Genomic DNA, 13,847 nt, shown 5'->3' with positions numbered 1-13,847 from the left:
GGTGGTGGCCTAGCCATTTCTGTGAATTTATTATCCCCTCAGTTCCAGGAACATGCCCAATGTTTTCTTGAGCCCATGCAGATTTCTAGTATTCACAGGGACACTAGCAGGGAGGCAAGATGTGAGCATAAGTCTCTTGATAGTGGGCTCATTTTATCCCGATGTGAATTTTTGGTTGTTAGTTTTCAGTGTGTATAACTAAGAAGTGATTTGCAGTTAAGCTTTTAAAAATCGTATGGAATCTAATGATAAATATATTTCATAAATTTCTGGAGAAGTTGGCTGCTGGTTCTGTTCTTGCCTTTAAAAACCCTTACGATTTCTTTTTATATCTTGCATTTTAGTTCAGTAGTTCTTGTTTTGCCTGTGTATTAGTTAATGTGTAGGTAGGACAAGTCAGTATCTGTTATGGTAATTGTCAAGTGATAATTGTGTTCTCTCTTTTTATTTCTTGTACAGGGGCTCTGCTCTGGAAGATTGAACAGAAAACTAATAAAGCATTTGCTTGTGGAAAAGTAACTATAAAAGGAAAACGCCACTGGTATGAGGCTTTACCTCAGGCAGTATTTGTAGCCTTAAGTGATGACACTGCCTGGATTATCAGAACAAATGGAGATCTGTACCTACAAACAGGTAACCTGAATTAATTGCAGCCTTTTGATTTGATAGAGCTCAAGTCTATTAAATACTTGCAATTGGTTTTAAACTTTTGTTCACAGCCAGAGCATAGAAAAACCTTTTCATCTTGAGAAATCTTTAGAAACAATTGTTTTTTGTATTGAAGTGGGGATGCTGAGGAAGCCAGCTCATTCCCACTTGTTTTGTGTTAAGCATGGTACACTAAAAAAGTGGCCCTTGAGTGGATTATGTTTGATTGCTTGAAGGATTTTAATAAAGTTTTAGGTAGGAATTTGAGATAAAATTAGGCAGTATATGGATGTTGACAAGAAATTCGAGTGTAGGAGACAGTGTAAGTGAAAGCAGAAGCTGTTCGTTTTGAAAAGAATAATCTGTTGGAGGTAAAAATATACTACTTGATAATGAAAGAAAGGTGGTGTGAGATGGAAGACCGTGAATGGATTCAGAAGTTTTGGGAAGTGGTCTGTGGAGAAATGGAAAGGGCTAAGAAACAGCTGTCTACAGCTGCTTTGTCACTGGGTATGAGTGAGGCAAGGATCAGAGATGGGGATAGAGCAGTAGCAGCTTTGAAGCAATGGCCTTAGATTTATCTGCTCCAACAAATAAAACATCTTCCAAATGTATCCCCTTCTATAGAGAGCATTCAGACTAGATACATGCAGCTAGAGAGAAGTACACTTCTAGGATAAAGTTTGGGCAAGAGGAATTTGCAGAGAACTGAGTTGATTAAAGAAAAAATAAATCACAAATAATGTGCTGAAGGAATTACTGTAGAAGTAAAAGGGTGATGAATAAATGAAAAACAGTGAAAGATATTAACACAACAGTATTTCTAAGTGGCTGTCAAAATTCTTTATCTTCCATTTAGCTTTTGTTTTCTAGGTTCTCTTGTAGATTTACTTGGTGTAGTGTAATACAGAAATTCTTTATAGTCAAGAAAATTGAATAGCATTATTTCGAATACATTCTGCTCTTAAATTATTTTCTTTTAATACACTTAATAGTTAGAGAGAAACCAGGTGGTCTGCCCATGGTCGTGTATGTTGCCAGTAAGCATGGCTAGCAATGATAGAGGGTGAACTTGATGCTAGTCTCACAGGGTGCTGTGGAGGTTTAAATCAATATTTTTTTCTTCCCTGTGAGAGATTGGTTTGATTAAATCAGCTTGTGTTCTGCTATTCTTGGGCTTCTAAATTTGTCATTGCCAAAAATAAATTCTTAGTATATATCTTGTTGATGTGAAGCAAACAGTGATGATAGTTGCTTCTTTAGCATCTCTTCATTCCCTACACTCCAAATCTCTGGGAACAGTTGTTAGAGCTTAGCAGTTGTCTTCTTGTCATTCTAAAATGCCGTATAGATGAATATATTCCTACTTCATAGTCATAGAATGTTTTGGGTTGGAAGGGTCCTTCAAGATCACCTGGCCCTCCTGCTATAGGCAGGAATACCTCCCACTAGACCAGGGTGCTCAAGACCCCATCCAGCCTGGCCTTGAACTCCTTCCACAACCAATCTGGGCAACCTGTTCCAGCGTCTCACCATCCTTGCAGTAACTAATTTCTTCCTAATATCTCGTCTTAAGTATACCTCCTTCCAGTTTAAAACAGTTTCTCTTTGTCCTGCTGCTACGTGCGCTTATAAAAAGTCTCCCCTTTGCTATCCTTTAGACCCCTTTCAGGTACTGGAAGGCTGCTAGAACATGCCCCTGGAACCTTCTCTTCTCTAGGCCAAAGAGCCCCAACTCTCTCAGCCTATCCCCGCAGGGGAGGTGTTCCAGCCCTCTGATGATCTTTGTGGCACTCCTCTGGACCCTCTCTAACAGTTCCATGTCCTTCTTGTGTTGGGAGCCCCAGAACTGGATGCAGTACCCCAGGTGGGATCTCATGAGAACAGAGTAGAGGGGCAGAATCACCTTGGCCTTCTGGGCTGCCAGTACACATTCCTAGCTCATGTTGAGTCTTTCATCAACCAGCACCTCCAAATCCTTCCCCTCAGGGCTGCTCAAACCATTCTCCACCCAGACTGTATTTGTGCTTGGGATTGCCCTGACCCAGGTGAAGGGCCTTGCACTTGTCTGTGTTGAGCTTCATGAGGTTGGCGTGGGCCCACCTCTCCAGCCTGTCCAGGTCCCTCTGGATGGCATCCCTTCCCTCTGGCATGTCAACTGCACCACTCAGCTTGGTGTCATCTGCAAACTCGCTGAGGGTACGCTCAATCCCACTGACTGTGTCACCTGCAAAGATGTTAAATAACATCTTTTTCCCTGCACAAGTCCTCAAGAAACGCCACTTTTCACTGGTCTCCACTTGGACATTGAGCTGTTGACCACCACTGTCTGAGTGTGACCATCCAGCAGGTGGTCCATCCAGCAAGTTAATTTTCCTCCAATGAGGATGTCATGTGGGTCAGTATCAAATGCTTTGCATGAGTCCAGGTAGATGACATCAGTTGCTCTCTACCTAATGATTCTGTAACTCTATCATAAAAGGCCACCAAGTTTGTCAGGCACAATTTGGTCTTGGTGAAGCTATGTTGGTTACCACCAATCACCTTGTCTTTATTTTACATGTGCCTTGGTACAGCCTTCAGGACAGTCTGCTCCACGGTCTGCTACTTGCTTTAGAAGCATGAGAAAATTAACCAAAAGCCTTATCTGTTATGGTGTGTAAATCAGTGTTCAGTGTGACTGTGAAAAAGATGCACGTTCCTCCAGGTTAGAGGATTAAAGATGTAAACTGCCTGCAATCTACCAGAGCCTCTCTCCTTTCAGTACTACCTGCCTTGGTATGCTCTTTGTAATTGTTCAGCTGCCTCTATCTGGATCAGGTTGTTTTTCCTTGGTGTGTCTGGGACAAGAATTCTTGCATTGCTGTCTTTAGTGCTTCTTTAATGCATTTTGTCAGTGGGGATCCCTGACACTGACGCTAGAGGGAGAAAAGGAACAGAAATGATGGTGCAGGACTCAGGCTCTGCTGCATTATTTTCTTAAAATATAAATGCAGAAAATATAAATGCAGCTGTGTTAGAGGAAGTGATTAATAGTTCATTAAAAGCATGGACTTTCAAGACAATAATGATTAACGTCAGATATATTTTCCCCCAATTTTTTTTCCTGTTGGTAGCTTTTTCTCTTTCAGTTGCAAGAAGTCCAAGTTTGTAAAGCAGTCCTCCTTTTCTGATTTCTAGGCCTGAGTGTGGATCGTCCTTGTGCCAGAGCAGTAAAGGTTGATTGCCCTTATCCACTATCGCAGGTTACATCCAGAAATAATGTTGTGTGGGCACTGAGTGAGCAACGGGCCCTGCTCTACCGGGAGGGAGTGCGCAGCTTTTGTCCTGAAGGAGAGCAGTGGAAGAGCGATATTGTCAGGTAATGACACTGTAGCAGGACAGCTTCAGAACCAGAATGAAACAAGTTGTTTTCGTGTTGGATCTCCTTGATGTTTGCAAACTTGTTACCTTGAGCCTCTGTGGATAGTGTGTGGATATTATATGTCTGTATATATGTGTGCTATTTCCTTTCAGTCTTCCTTCAGGTGTATCCAGTGTTTCTCTGTCTGATGAATGGCTGTTATGTAGTGTAAGAAACCACTGTGAACAGAAGTAATGGAGTTAAAAGCAACTTTAGGAAAGTGAGAACAATGCTTTAAAAGACTCTTAATACGTATGATAATATGACTTCTTTGATTAAGTACTATTTCTTTAATCTGTGCTCTAATGGCTTTAATGTACTCTCTAGATACAAGTGTTTTTTGTTTTTTTTTGTTCTTTTTTGTTTTGAGACTAAATCTCCATATTTTCTTGGTTATTCACCCACATCTCTACTTTCCAGTCACAGAGTTTTTAAATATATTCTGGGTAATTGTTATTTAGCTTTCTAGTTGATCCTGTGTTCATAGTAGTTAGTTTGTGATAAAGTTAAAAGCACCAAGTGTTTACTGCTGGCTTTGAGAGGAATGTAGTCTCTTGTAACATCTACATGAAGCGAGTATAGGAAGAAATTACAGTTCTTGCAGTCATATGATTTTAGTTCCTCCTGAATATCCTGTTGTGAAGTTCCAACTTGTTACCTCCGAATTCAGTATTTGACTCTTCCTGAAGGGACTGAAGGATAAGTTCAGTGTCTTGTTCAGGACTGAAATTTGCATATCATTTAGTCAGTTTACTTAAAGAAAACATTTCCTTGACCTACAACTTACATATGCTTAATGTTCTGCTTTGTAATAAAATAGCAGAGAGCAATTCATATTTGTTTTTAAGTTTTCAAGGAATGTTCTCAGAAAGAAATAGCATTGTTGTCTACTTTTTGAATGCCTGATAAGATCATCTGTCTGATACTGTTGACCTTCTGAGCTTAAAAATGATTTATTTTACAGAAAACTTATAGTCCAACTCAGTATTTATCACTGCTGTGTAGCTATGTTTATTTTTCCATTTATGGTGCCTGAACTGCTAATATCGGTCTCTGAATGGGGTGAGGGAATTGAAGGAGATGTCTTCATGGAGGTGATTTACCAGCAACTTAAGCTGTTCATTTATTACCTACTGAACAAATTAGTTTTTGTCTTATTACGTTTCAGAGCTTCAAATCTTTAATGGTCTTTGTAGTACTTGTTTTGTTGTTGAATGGTTTTTACTTGTGATAATTCAAACACTATTAATTTGCATAATAATAACTGAAAATTTGAAATGTATTTTTGAGCTTTAACAGTTTGAACTGCTGTTGGCAGCTTCCTGAAAATGCCATAAGCCTAAATTCAAAGCAGGGTTTTTTAAATTTTCTTCTGATCTGCATTTCCAGTGAAATGCAAGCTTTGGAACCAGTATGTATAACCCTTGGAGATCAACAGACGTTATGGGCTTTGGATATCCATGGAAATCTGTGGTTCAGAACTGGTATAGTTTCAAAGAAACCCCAAGGAGATGACAGCCATTGGTGGCAAGTAGGCATTTATTTTATTTTTTAGTTTTGCTTTCACTTGAATCCCAAAGTTTATTTGTTTTCTCACAAGTTTCTAAGCATAAAATTTTACAAACTGCATAATAAATAGTAGCATACTTCATTCACTGTATTAAAACATCAGGATGACTATTGCTGAAATCCCTCTTCATGTTAGAGAAAAGGGGAAAACAAATATCCCGTGGTCATCCAGAGCAGTGTCTTGGTAGCTTTCAAGAAATGATCTGCCAAGTTGTATCAGTGCTACATGTAGCTTGATACCTTCTCACGGACTGCTTTTCTTCTTGTGCTCTCCTTCCTTTCTAGGAGCATCCAGACCATTGTCATCCTAATTGTCCATGATAGAACTTAGCAATTGGTCATTTAGACCTCCTTCTACCAGGCTTTTGCACATGATTTAAATTGCTACGCTATGCAGATTTCTAGCTTCCTTTTGGTAAATTGGAATTCTGCCTCTTAATTTGCAGGGTTGAGCAGGTTTTTAGTTAGAGGGGAGAAAATGTTCAGTAATCCCAAACTAAAGGGCTTAAAATGCAGAATTTAAAGTGGATTGTTAGGAAGGAGGGGGTTGTGGTTTATTGTCAAGACTTTCTTCTTCAGAATGTACCATACTTTTTTTTTTTTTCCAACACTTACAGGAAATCCATCGCAAGTTTAGAAGGCCTCTATGTAAAACAAATTCAAAAAAAGGAATATTCGATAATTCGGTGGAATATTTTGCCGTTCACCCCAAAGCTTAATTAGTCATCAATAATGCTCTTTTTTTTTTTTTTCTTTTCCAGGTAAGCATCACTGATTATGTAGTGTTTGACCAGTGCAGCCTGTTCCAGACCATAATCCAGGCCACACATTCTGTGGCAACAGCAGCTCAGGCACCTGTAGAGAAAGTGGCTGACAAACTTCGAATGGCATTTTGGTCACAGCAGCTTCAGTGTCAACCCAGCCTCCTTGGAGTTAATGGCAGTGGAGTCTGGATCTCTTCAGGCAAAAATGAATTCCATGTGGCAAAGGGAAACTTAATAGGTTGGTGTGATTTGAGTCTAACATTTCCAAATTAAGAAAAATAAACAGGATAAAGTAACTAAACTACAGTTTGATCACCACAAGAATAATCCATGGTGAGTCAGGGCAGCTTTAACAAAGCTAATGATTCTTTTGGAGATGGTCTGAATGCTTTCCCATCCAAAGAGAAATATTTTTCTTGACAAATTTATTGTACAGAAGCAGACTGTTCACAGGTTACTCCTTTTAGTACCTGTGTTTGTCTCTTTTCCTGGGTGAGAAGGCAGTCTTATGCTACTGTTCCTGTTACACGTAGGCACTATGGGTCATAGTTCAGGATCATTGTGACAATACAGAACAGTAATGCTATGGTGTTAAAGCAGTAATGGAGGAATTGCTTTATTTTTCTAAATATATTTCCCCAAATAGAACTTCCATTTAGTACATTTTTATTAGATAAACATTAAGAATAGGCATATACTACTGTCTGTTTAAACTCATTGTCCATTTGGTCTCCTGTTTAAGACCATTAATCTTCTCCCTTTTCCTTTCCTGAATCCAAGTTCTGTATAGGCATGCATGTAAGTGTATGTATGTGTTAAGGCTGTTTTCTTCCCGAGAAACAACTACTGAAAGATTGGTGTAGAAAATCACATCTAGATGTTTGAATTCTACCAGAAAATTAACTTTTGTACTGATGACTATTCTTTCAGGCACTTACTGGAATAATGTTGTGCCTCGTGGTACTGCTTCAGCCACAAAATGGGTTTTTGCATTGGCTTCCCCAGCTTCATCTAAAGAAGGTTAGTGAATCAACAGTGCAGTCACGTAATGTCTGACTTTAAATAGGGTGAAATTGATGGTGTAAGAAATTAAATATACTGAGTTACCTCAGGTTTTGGTTGCCTTTTTTGTATGCAGGGATTGAAAATGTTTGAAGTAAGGTAGGAACACACCTGTAAAACTAGTCAAGATAAAAAGTAGCATTCTGAGTTTGGTGCAGTGACGTTCTAAGGGGTATGGGTAGTGCTTTAGGAACAGTAACTTTCTAGCTTGCTGCAGCATGTGTTGCCAAAGTTTGTAATGTGAAATCCTGGAGCATGCTTTGCTGCAGTGCCTGTACTAACCAGCTACTTTTTCTGTCAGTGCAGTTGTTGCAGCAGAGTTACACATGTTATTGGTAAAACTGTAACACTAACGTGAAGGAATTCTACTGTTGGATAATGTAATTGCTAGTAATTGCAAATAAATACACTTGACTTTACTGGCGAAAATGTATGGTATACAGCTGGGAATGTATGCTGGCTTTTCAAAAGCAATTATCAAGAAAGCAAGAACAAAAGAATAAGGGAAAACAGTGCATTAGTAGTTTTTTCACATGAGAAGATTTGTCAAGAGAGATCACTTGCAACTTACTTAGTGGAAGGGGGGAGGATATTTAAGTGCCTAAATAAGCACTTAGGATATTTTTTGTACTTGAAAATCTTAGATTAAGATCTTAATTCTTGTCTTCAGAAGTACAGGTGATTTTCAGAGGAAGCATTAGTTTTCTCAGAGTAGATTTTAATAACAGAAATCTCCTTTCCGTAGGAAGCTTTCTGTGGCTGTGCCAAAGCAACAAGGATCTGTTTTGTGTCAGAGATCAGAGTCCTCAGTTTCGTCCTTCTACGGTGCAGCTGCCATCAGAGACTGAAATGGTGCACTACTCTGCCTGCCAGGATGCCATTTGGGGTTTGGATAGTCTTGGGCAGATATTTATCAGAACACTTTCATCCAGCTGTCCAACAGGGATGTACTGGACAAAACTGGATCTCTCTCAACTAGGTATGACATTTTTATTGAGTAGACTATCTACTAACTCTTAGAAGGGAGTGTTGTCTTTCAGGTATGACTTTGATTTATTGATCTGGATTGTTATATTGGATTAAACACCTCCTTACTTGAGGCCCTGCATTTTGTGGGTAAATATGTTCTTAACAGTGACTAAAGCTTCATTGGGATCTCAGTAAGGAAAGACTATGCTGTAAGAGTTGCATCATTCATGGGTGATACAGTTGATGACACTCTTGTGTTTGAGTTGATAGTGATCTCATGATTCAGCATAATGTCAGGAATGTGCTACTGGTTAACTGCCCTTTTTATTTGGTTAGGAATAGGAGCAAGGTTGGCTGAGTACATTTTGATCATTAAAATATCTCCCCAGTCTGGCTATTTGCATCAGAGTTAAGAGTAATCTGGCCACTTCCCAGCTTCACCAGTCATATTCTAATTGGATTTATTTATTTGACAATCTGACTATTGGAATACCTTTTTATGCTAACTTGCACTCCTATTTCAAGAGAATGTTAAAGAAGGGGAGGCTGTGTACCACTACAATATTAAACTGTTTCTCATTTTTTCCATTTTTAATGTTAGTATTCATGATTGTCCCAATAAGCAATTTTCTCTCTTGTATACTTCATGCAGAACTTTTCTAAAAGCATCATTTAAAAATAATTTATCTACCAGTTATAAAATACACTCTCCAGATCTGACAAATGGGTTCCAGATCACTAATTTTTCCATAATTTGAGTAATACTTGATGCCTTTTGTCTCCACTGACCTATGGGGTTGGTTTGTCTGTACTGTCCTTCTCGTCTTGCTCAGTAGAGATTGAAATTTTCCTCAAGATACCATTGCTTTCAAGCAGTTTAGATCATAGCTGCAAAACTGAAATAAAAGCTTCTTGATATGGTCTGCAAATCTCAAAACATTCTTAAAGGCAGTCAGTGCTAGCAGACTATAAAACTTGGTGTATTAACTTCATCAGTTCTGGGGTTCAGCCATCACATTCAGCTGTTCCTGATAGCCCTGTGGTGTGCTCTGGTGATACTGTAGAAATCTGGGGCCAGGAAATAATTCAGACACACTTCCTAACTTGGCACTGTGGGTTAATTATTAAGTATGAAGAAAATTTCCTGTTTTTTTTCCCCATTTAATTGCATGTGGTAGGTCACTGCTGCATAGCCAGACTTACATTGTGCTAATGGGACTGATGAAATCCAGAGGATTATTGCTGTTGTTCAAATGTATGTTTATTCTCACTTCTGAAATGTAAGGACTGTAAATCGGAGAAAAATAGAGCAAGTTGCTGTAAAGTGAAATTGAGAATTCTCTGTGGAAATGATCACGTTGCCATCAGTTACAATTAAATATAAGTATTCAGGAATATTAGTACCTCTTGCCTTTAAGCTATGTGCTGGGAGTGCTGTCTATTAAATTGTTTTTATTGGGCTCTTCTATCAAGGTTTCTAAACACAGTAGAATGACCTTTAGGTTTCAATTATAAACAGTGTTTCTGAATTACACTACTTTTTCCTAAACAGCGGATGGATGTGGTTAGCACGACCTCCTAATGTAGAAACAGTAAGTGGGAAGAGAGAGAAACCCCAAAACATTTACATAAGGGCTGCATTTTTGAATATCAAATGGTACTGTAGACGTAAATAAATCAGCTATGCCGAGTAGGTGATATGCGATTCCGTGTCTGAGTGCTGTGATGCTTGTTTGGATCAGAACGCTTCAACAGCTGAGACATCATGTGGCAAAGCCATTGCTAGCAGTTGTACTTTGTTACAAGGAATCGTGAGGTTTTAAATAAAAGCTTGACTTGGTTGCTGAATGTCAAGCCTCAGCCTGCAGTGGGAAGTTGTGCTGGATGTTCTTACCTGAAGCAACAGGAGATTTTCTGTATAGTTTTGTACAATATACCATTTCTTAATAGGAAGCTGGAAAATGAAAGGGAATTCTGGGGTGAGATAAATTAATTCAAATTCCTTTGATTCAGAAAATTAAATAACTTTGGTTGATGAGATGTTTACAATTTAGTTAACTAAAAGAAACTATGTAGTCCCATCGTTGCCTCTTCTTTCCCTCAGCAAGCCTTCCTGCAGAATAAGTACTTTAAACTCCTACTTACTGGATGAAATCATGCCCTCTCCTTGAGTGATACACTTTACAAGGATTTGTTCCCAGATTCACATGACTAAATAGAAAACTGTTACCAAGAATGGGATATCCCAAGCAGTGCTGGCATGTTCAATCAACCAGCAAGGCCTATTTTTAGAGTCTTTAGTTTGGAGTGTGACCAGAGCATTCTTTCTGTAGTGTATCTGCACAGATTGAGTCTCTCTTTCCCTGGAACATGTTTTCCATTGTTTGGCATTGTGTTGCCTGAATGTTGGAAGGCAAAAATAAATAAATAAATAAATAAAATTTTGCACATATTACATCACATAGCTATTTTAATAGGAATGTGAAAGAGTTCCAACTGGCTCTTAGCTAGCAGTTCTGTCTTTACCAACTTTCAATAACAAGACTGGGTGTGATTTGTTATGCAAAAAAAAAAAAAATAATAATAATTCAGAAACTTATTTATTTGGGAACTTTGTCTTCGTTGTGCTGACCTGTACAGACCTGCTGCACTTCTGACATAGATGCAATGCATAATAGATATGTACAAGGACTATAAACCCATTTGAAAATCAGCTCCTTTGTCTACAAATGTGACAGTGGCATGTTAACACTGAGATGTATAATCCCTTTGCTCTTGTTACTGGTAGCATTAGGAGTGTTCATTGCTGAAGGCATGACTAAATCAACACTGTGAAGAATGCATAGGCATGACCAGAAATGGAGAGAAGTTCACATTAGGTCATGTGTAGGTTCACCTAGACACTGATAACATTTGTTACAGAACTTTTTCCCTGCTTGAATTTATTTTAATAGCATATTCTTAGCATGCTTTAGAAGTAGCAGTATCCTGTGACTTAAAATACTTATTTTTTTAATTTAAGAGCAAAATACCTCGTGTATACTACCTGTTGGTTTTTATTCATTATATGCAGTAATAATGGAAGTGCTTATTATTAACCAAATGTAAAAGAAAAATGCCAGGTTGCTAATAGTCTCTTTATTGTTAGGTGCTGTGAAGCTGATCAGCTTGGCCTGTGGAAATCAGCATGTCTGGGCATGTGATACCAGTGGTGGTGTTTATTTCCGGGTAGGAACCCAACCTCTTAACCCAAATTTGATGCTTCCTGCGTGGATAATGATCGAGCCACCTATACAGGTAAAGTGTTGATTTTAATCCTTTCTAACACAAGTTTAGCTCTGTGCCTTCGAAAAGGAATAATTTAACACTTAAGGAAAACAGTAAAGCTATATTTTACCTTAAACCTTTGTTCCACGTGTTCAGTTTCAACATCTGCTTATCTTCACACACACAAAAAAAAAACATCAGTCAGAGTCAGTATAATGTACTCTGAATGTGATGCCTTATCAAAACTGCATCTAATCCTTACAAGTAACTTTTCTTTTCAAAAATGGAGAGCTTTTTCTTTTCAAACCTTAGCCAAAAAACACGAAAGCATCTTTATAGACGTAGCAGAATGTAACCTTGAGGAGTATATTGAATATCTTCCTGTATGCTAGCCAAGAAGGCTGGACTGAAAAGCAGCTCAAAGCAGTGGGTGTGGAAAAACTTTGCTCATGGTGTACTGCCTGCTGCCTCTTCCTTTATTCTCATCTTTGCAAATCTGGGTTGCTTGCCAGGGTGCCATGCCTGGATCTAGGGGCTTTCCTTATCATCCAGTAGTTAGAACTGTTCAGTACAACTGCAGCTCTTCTCCTCGCTTGTTCTCAGAACAGACAAATAAGGTATCCTGTCTACCTGCCATCTGAGAGGATCAGAGTGGGAAGAAGCCTCCTAAATTATCCTAGGACTATATTTTCTGAATACAGGGAATGGACAAAGTATGGTTCTCCAATGTCTGTTTTCTTCTTTAATCTCTTCTTAAATCACAGTGCTGCTCAAATGCTTACTAAGTTAAGCTGTGAAATGGGTGTAATTCTGTATCGTGCTTTGGAACTGCTGTAACAGAGTTGACCTCTGAGTACTGATTTCATTCTTTGCTCCTTGGCACAAAATCAGTTGAACTGTCTGCTGACCTAGCGTAGCAGCACTTGATGTGTTTGCATATTTGATTTACATTTTATAGTGTTACAGAATTTCTTCTAGTGATTTTGAAACTTGTGGTACTTTTGAAAGGTCACATTAAGATATAAAAGTAAATATCTGGCAGTGTAGTTGCAATAGTTTGGTTTTTTACATCATTTTCTTTGCCTGCTGGGAGATGAGCAGAACTGAGTTACTTCTGTGAATGTGGGGGTGTGGCAGCAAAGAAGACCAGGGAAATGAAACTGCAGATCTGCATCTCATCAGTTAGTGCACCACTGCTTAGAGCATTTATTGTGTGTTGGGAATGTGTCAGTCAAACCTAGAGAAATGATATCTTGTTTTGCAGAATAACAGAACAGACTGATGAGTATTAAATTACAGATGTGATACAACAAGGGATAGAATTAACTGCTGGAGAGTGGCTGTTTATGATGTTTGCTTGTTAAGAGGGTGCAGGGCAGCAGGAAGAGGAGGCTAAGTGTTGTACTCTTAAAAGGAGGGAAACATTCCACTTAACTGAGTTGCAGAGGCAGAGATTTAAACTTGTGCAGGATCTTCTTAGCAGAGGTTTGTTTATCCAGGAAAATAACTTCAAAAAAACTTAAAATAGTGATTCTATTTTGTCTGTACTGACTGTGTTCTCTAATCCTCTGTAGAAACTGATTAAACTGTTCAATATAAAAGTGTTTACAAGAAGGTGGGATTTGCTTTGGCTTTAGCAGTGACTTCCTTATGGAGAAAGTCTTTAATTGGAAAAGGTTGAAAATCAGGTTATTTCTTACAGCTTTCTGAGGAAGATGGACAGTCATTTTGGATGTTGCCTTCCTCAGTGATAACCTTCTGCCACCTGGAACACTGCCATTCTCTTTGTTATCTTGCCAATTCCTGGCATTGCAAACTCTAACAAGTCAATATAAAAGGGCAAATATTCAGACATTGCTTGCAGAGATGAAAACTTGTGGATTACATGCTTGTTTTGAAACAATTCCAGCACATGAAAACAAATCGTTAAAGTACTGAAGTAGCAACCATCCATGCTTATACAAAGGCTACATGCAAAATAAGAGGATGTGAACTTGAAAGTTATCTCCAAATAATAGCTTAGTGTTTGAATAATGTATACAACAAATGGCTGAGAAGTGGACTTCTCAGTGAAGAATATTTGCTTTTTAGTAGCTGCTATCTGTTCCTTAATTGACTTTGACATAATTCACATTGCATCACTTTATCTTCACAACAGCAGGACT

General features: G+C 38.5%; 1 protein-coding gene across 1 annotated transcript in view; it reads left to right on the top strand.

Annotated features, from left to right (window-relative positions):
* TECPR2 (tectonin beta-propeller repeat containing 2) overlaps positions 1 to 13,847 on the top strand; it is a 35,190-nt gene that overhangs the window by 11,097 nt on the left and 10,246 nt on the right. The window contains exons 11-17 of the mRNA XM_065749709.1: positions 460 to 633; positions 3,829 to 4,009; positions 5,441 to 5,582; positions 6,382 to 6,622; positions 7,315 to 7,404; positions 8,192 to 8,425; positions 11,564 to 11,712. Coding sequence (XP_065605781.1) covers positions 460 to 633; positions 3,829 to 4,009; positions 5,441 to 5,582; positions 6,382 to 6,622; positions 7,315 to 7,404; positions 8,192 to 8,425; positions 11,564 to 11,712 — 1,211 coding nt within the window. The remainder of the gene's footprint in view (positions 1 to 459; positions 634 to 3,828; positions 4,010 to 5,440; positions 5,583 to 6,381; positions 6,623 to 7,314; positions 7,405 to 8,191; positions 8,426 to 11,563; positions 11,713 to 13,847) is intronic.

Source organism: Cyrtonyx montezumae, unplaced genomic scaffold (assembly GCF_038088225.1).
Source record: "Cyrtonyx montezumae isolate F1298 unplaced genomic scaffold, pur_monq_1.0 scaffold_10, whole genome shotgun sequence".
Lineage (NCBI taxonomy): Eukaryota > Metazoa > Chordata > Aves > Galliformes > Odontophoridae > Cyrtonyx > Cyrtonyx montezumae.
This window is presented reverse-complemented; position numbering and strand designations above follow the sequence as displayed.